This window comes from Daucus carota, chromosome 4 (genome assembly GCF_001625215.2).
Source record: "Daucus carota subsp. sativus chromosome 4, DH1 v3.0, whole genome shotgun sequence".
Taxonomy (NCBI): Eukaryota; Viridiplantae; Streptophyta; class Magnoliopsida; order Apiales; family Apiaceae; genus Daucus; species Daucus carota.
The window spans coordinates 24308881-24315432 of record NC_030384.2 but is presented as its reverse complement, the minus strand read 5'-3'; the positions used below and the strand labels follow the sequence as shown (position 1 = coordinate 24315432).

At 34.0% G+C, this 6552-nt stretch overlaps 1 protein-coding gene across 1 annotated transcript; it reads right to left on the bottom strand.

Moving 5' to 3' along the window:
• Positions 1-1811: 1811 nt before the first annotated feature.
• Positions 1812-3366, bottom strand: LOC108215879 (xylulose 5-phosphate/phosphate translocator, chloroplastic). The gene has a single exon (XM_017388488.2). It carries the CDS (start codon positions 3187-3189, stop codon positions 1954-1956), a length of 1236 nt encoding a protein of 411 aa, XP_017243977.1. The 5' UTR covers positions 3190-3366; the 3' UTR covers positions 1812-1953.
• Between the last annotated feature and the right edge of the window lie 3186 nt (positions 3367-6552).

Genomic DNA, 6552 nt, shown 5'->3' with positions numbered 1-6552 from the left:
TTATAAAATTATTATTTTTATTAAAAATAAAATTTCCCAAATCCCGCGGGGATTACCGTTCCCCGTTCGGGGCGAAGATTGGAGAGGAAAAAAAAAAATCCCCGTTCGGGATTTAGGGCGGGATCGGGGATGAGTGTTGAATTCGGGTTTCGGGCGCGGGGATAGCACTGCCCGACCCCGAAGTGCCCCCGCCCATCCCTATCAGCAACCAAGCTCCTCTACAATTGACAAGCTGCCCTAACAATTCATTTTGCGCCAGTAAAATTAAACAGCTATTACCAAAGCAATTTATTTAAACCAAACAGACTTAATAATGAACACTAAACATCTTATGCCTACTGGCAAACAAAAAAAAACATCTTATGCCTGGCACTGCCGCACATGTACAGGACTTGTATAATGCTTTCAACTAAAATAAATGGTTGAAGCATATTCATTTGTGTTCCACAGACTTGACAACGCACCCAAAAAAACTTACAAGACCATGTTGAAGATTTGTATAATACTTGACCTGATTCAACAAAAACTGATAGTTCACTCTGATACTATATTTAGACAGCTAATATGCTACTTTTAAGGGAACAAAATCACAAATTTAAAGTGTTGATCAGCAACATTTACCTTATCAGATCAAGAGGAGCCTAAGAAGATAAAGCCGATAATTAGACTAAGCGATATCCAAGATATATGACAGCAAAAGTTCAAGTCAGATTCTCAGAGTATTAGCAAAAGTAAAATACTTTAGCAGCTCCAATATATAAGATCACGTGGACTTAACTACTACACATAATATCTCATGTTCTAATATATAGTGTAATGTCCACATAATATTTCATGTTCTACTATATAGGGTAATGTCCTAAGATAAAAATTCGAAAGAACATGTCAGATGTCAGACGAGGGTTATATAAAACCATAAGCCTTAAGATCACTGTTCCTCCCAATTAAAGTGTTGCTTTCAAACGACATAAGAACGAAGAAACTTGTATGGGCCAAAGACGGCAAAACTGCTCCAAGTAATAGAAGAGGTCTAGTGTTTGATTATCATCTTTCCCTCCACTCCTCTTTAAACTTCAATATTAAACACATTGAGCAATACATCTGGAAACCAAAACGCACAAGTTCTCAGTGTGGCCATGCTTAAGGAGTCGGGAAGGGATTTTCAAAGGTACCCTACATAATCATCTTTCCCTCCACTCCTCTTTAAACTTCAATATTAAACACATTGAGCAATACATCTGGCAACCAAAACGCACAAGTTCTCAGTGTGGCCATGCTTAAGGAGTCGGGAAGGGATTTTCAAAGGTACCCTACATATGGGTTTCTAAATCAGCAAAAGGAGGGGTTGCAGAAAGCCAGAAACTAAGAATTATCTACGGTTAATATCCTATATAACAGTTTGGCATATACCGAAATGATATCGTAATGAGTAATGTACTAATGTCTAGGCTGAATAAATATATAAACATAGAATCAGACATAATAATTTTGACATCGAAGAGAGCATAACATAATGATATGAAAATTTCAACACATCAGGACTAAAGAGAAAAATCAATATTAATATCAGGAATCAAGATGAAATGAACAAGGATGTCCAGAAACATAGAGAATTATTGCACTAGGTAAACATAACAATGTTAGATGCAAATTATGCACATCATCACCCCTGTATTTATAAGGCAACTAATGCTTAGAACTAATTCAGCATCAAATGAGTTCAAAAACAAATACAGCAGAACGTACATGCTGGTTTTGAATGATATGATAAACTCTAAGAACCAGTAAGCATAAAAGTCTTGCAAAGATACTTGACCAAAAGTTTCTCAAAATTCTAAAATTGAAGTTTGAAACATAAAGTAACATATATATTTTGTTCTACTTTGCATTAATCTAAACAAAGGAAAAGTAGAACACGACTTCAAATAGTTTGACAAGGTCTTACAAAAGAGACTATTCACTCTTTTCTTCAACTTTAGGCGTCTTCTTCTTTGATGTTGCCTGCGAATACAAGAAAGTCCCAAATATAGCAATAGCAGATCCAAGAGCGTTCAAAGGCCTAACTGGATTCCTGAAAACCAAAACAGTGGCTATAATAACCACCACTCTCTTCATTGTGTTCCCAACCGAGAATGTCAGCGGACTAATGTCATCCAGTGCTTGATAAGACGACTGGTTGTACAAATGATAAAACAACCCAGACACCATTACCCATAAATATAACGTGGATGGTTTTCCCACAGCTTCAATGGCCTTGTGATACCCACCAATCCATTGAGAACCTTCAACAAAAATTGCAACCGGAAATAGATAACACATAGAGATTATAGTGATCCATCCATACAGATTCAACCCATCGACTTCCTTAAAGTCCTGCAAACTCCTCTTTGAATAAATGTTTCGAAGAACAAATCCAACATTACTAATCATAGCACCCCATAAACCTCCTAAATTAAATGACACCTCTGTTACTGCAGCTAATGAACAACCAAACACAATAGGGAGAATCGAAAGCCAAACTGGTAAAGGATAGGTATCGCCAAGAATAGACGAAAACACAACAGTGAAAACAGGCTCGGCAGATTTTATAACATGAGTAAAAGAAACAGCCACTTTAGAGAATGAAACACAAGCAGAAATGTGACCAATGGTATGAAACAGTGCCGGTCCAAGAAGAGCAACAATAAAAGATTTTGATATTTTCGGGCAAGACTGAATCTTAGTACCCCATAAAATCATCATAAAAATAGACCCACAAAACAGCTGAAATGAAGCAAGGAGCCAAGGAAATGGAAAAACATTCAACACCTTCTTATTATAAATATTAAAAACAATGTTCTGAAAATACCAAAATCCAAAAACAAGGGCAAGCTTGAGTTTTTGATTTGGTTTTGGAACTTGAATCACCTCCCCATCTGGGCTTGACTCCGATGGAACATCTGAAGCAGCTTTCAGGACTCGGGGCTCCGATTTGCAAGAAAACCCAAATGGGTTTTCACTGATCAACCCAAACTTCGAGCTTGATTTGGAGATCTGAGAAATGGGTTTTGCTAAAGATCCAAAAGGGTTATCTTGGACCCTCAAAAAATGAGTTCTTGACCCAAAATTCGAGTCCAAGAGTGAAGCTTGAAGTGGTTTTTTCTTCAAAAAAGTGACAGGTGAGGGAGGAAGAAGATTCATGGAAAGCATTGTGAGTAGAGATTAGAGATTGAGTAGTAGGAATTTTTTAGCCCTAATTTAGAGAATAGTGAGACTAGTGCTGTGGCTGCTCTGAAATTGTTTTATTTGAGTGAAGTGTGCTGGTATGTGGGCTTGTGAGTTGTGAGTGTGATGCTGATATTATAAAATTCCAGATGAGTGTACTACGGCTGCAAGAAAATAAGAACCCACACATGGTGTATGAGGCAGCTGAGTAGGCTTCCCACTGGCCCACCCCTTACCCACCCCCAAAAGGCCACCTCATCCTTGAATTAACAATTTTTTCTCAATTTAAAAATTCTTGATTATTGGAATAAATATAAAAAAATATTGATTTTAATTGGATTTTTTTAATTTTTTCTTATGCATGAATATCTTGAAAATTTATTAGGATTTTAAACTTTTTTAATGTGGAGGTCTTTCTTTTTTGTTTTATTACAAATGAACTTGAAAATTTATTAATTATGTTATTATATATAAGTGTTTGAGATAATGGTCAACAAGATGCAAAATAAAAAATATTAGTAAAAAATTCATGCAAGGAAAGGTCTTCTTGATTAGATGATTTTTAAATATTATATGTTTGTAATTAATTATTAATTTTTTTGAAGTAATGTTTGTAATAAATTATTAGTTGTCATTTTAATTTTACTACAATTTTAAGGATTTATAATTTTATTGAATAAATCTCTGTCAGATATATCATTAATTTTGTCAATTATATATAATTATGTGATTTCAAATATAGCTGTGAAATTTATGTTAAATTTGATATAAGAAAAATAATCACTCATAAAATTATTCATATATAAAGATTTAATTGAATATATGTTTGTTTGCACAAATACGGCACACCTATGCATTATCTATGTAAATTTATACGGTCTTCACTTATATATAATTTATATGGTATTCACCTATGTAAATTGAAAAAGTACGACTTCATATGCACCATAAAGTATTTTTTTTTTTTTTTTTATCTTCAACACTTCAATACCAATCCCTCATATTTTTTCTTGACGGATTTCCTTCTTCTTACATTAATTGAAGCATTGAAATCATTACTACTATAAATTGCATCTCTCTCCCTCTTTGCACTTACCTCCCTCTTGCGCTTTCCGCCGTAACGTCCTCCGGTCACTCTTCATCTTCACTCCCCACCATCACTATTGAAATCACCCTCATCTATTATAGAACCCTATTCCGTTCCTCTCCCATCGCATCTGCTCGCTTGAGTGATGGCGTCGAAAATGTTCATATTCAAGCTCATGTTGTCTTGCGTCAGGCTTGGGATTGAAAAGCTTACGCCTTGTTTGGTGTCGAATAAGATTGACCGGTTGATTTTGAAATGAAATTGACTCTTATGGAGGCCTTTATTAGTTGATTTTGTGATTATTTTTAATTGATTTTGTGGATACTTTTGTGGTATTATTATTGGGTAGGAGCACTAATTTTCGTCATTTGCAACCACTTGCAACTTATTATGCAAATAAATGTAATTTTTAATAAATTTTTCAAAGTTAGCATTTGTGTATGCATATATGATTGCTAGTAGTTGCGGATATAGTTGCAAATGCAATCTCCGTATTTTTATAAATATTTTGTGAAAGATAGTATTTTTATAATTTGTTTTAAAAAATGATTGTTTTTTTTTTGCAAATTTTTTTTTAGACATGTGTATATATGAGAAAATTCCTATATTTTTATGGATAAAAAATCTCATATCATTAATTTAATTTATCCTTTAATATATTTTAAATTCATTACACCATAAAATGGCATGATGTGATGCTCTGTAATGTTGCAATAAGACTCATCTAGGGGTCATTTGGACGGTAGATGGGAATGCGAATGAGGGACATGAGAATGAGTAACCCAAAAGATGTGGAAAGAATGATATAGCCATCAAGTAGAAATGGGGTTACTATTCATACCATAAAATGACTAATCCAAACACCTACACATGAGTTTGAGGTTCAAATTTTCGTTAACTGGTCTCATTAACCATGAACCCGAAGCCTCTAAGTATTATAAACGATGTTTTTCAAAAATAAAAAACAATATTCTACACGTTGTGTTTTAGACTCTTGATACAGTGTTTCGTTCCAATATTGTAACATTGAATAAGCTATTGGCTTTTAGATTTGTAACGCAGTCCTTGGCACGTGATTTCTACGGACGTGTTAACTGGCATATATATATATATATATATATATATATATATATTGGACCATTCTATAACATACTTTTTATATGTTCAATAGTTTTTAACTATCAGAGGGGGACAATGACCCTGTACCGTGTTTAAAAAGCGCTGGACGAGTCCCCATCCAGTTAAAAAGCGTTGACGAGTCCCTATGCAGCGATTAAATATTGCTACAGATATTAAAAAGAAATTATAATCCTGGCCGCTAGATATTTATCCAACGATCCAAAAAATGTAAGTCATTTAACACGTCCCTGAAAATCACATGCTAGGGACCAATATCATTTGGATATAATGCAACAATGGATAAAAGATAGTAACACCAAAATGAGTTGTCTCGACTTTAGAACTTCGAAAGCTCAAATTAGTGGGATCCACATATGGGTTTAAAAAGTGAGGCCCATGGGGTTTTGTGCTACCTTGCATGTGAGTCCCAAATTCTAGGACCCACCTATGGGGCCCACATTTGAAAAGAAAGATAGTTTTTTGATAATGCAATACTAGTTTTTGAAATATATGGAATGGATGCAATACTAAATTTGAAATTAGATCGGTTTGCAAATTATTAACGAAAATATAAAAGTATCCAATTACAAAATTAAAATTAAAATACTTTAAAACTCTACTCTTGTTAGGAATATGTCATGCCTGATGATAAGTAAAAAATACTTGATGTATTTTTAAGTTGTATTGTTTTTTAATTTGTAGCTGATCAACTGATGACATACATGTAGTAATATCCGTTGATCAGACAACCCATCAACGGATGGTGTGGCACTAGAACCAAACTAGAATTTTTTTTCCAGCACTCGATAGTTTTTAGTTGATCAATTGATAATGTAATTGTTTCATCAACGAGTGTGTAGCTAGAATGATAAATTGTATATATTCGAAATCATGTGAAGTGCACAAGTGAGGTGGAGATAAAAAACTAATCAAGACATCAACGAATGAGAAATACAGTCTCTATCAACTACTAATTCGACTCATCAACGACTGAGTCAGATGAACTGTCAACTGATAATTCAAAAAATCCATCAATAACTACTAAATTAGTATATCAACTGCTAATTTGGTAATTATCAATTGATAGCAACTAGTCAAGAAAAGGACAGCAGTCACATGGGTTGAACAAAGATTTGTTGCAA

Excerpts from the sequence above, each read along its gene's own strand:
- LOC108215879 (XM_017388488.2), bottom strand. The coding sequence starts at position 3,189 with ATGCTTTCCATGAATCTTCTTCCTCCCTCACCTGTCACTTTTTTGAAG.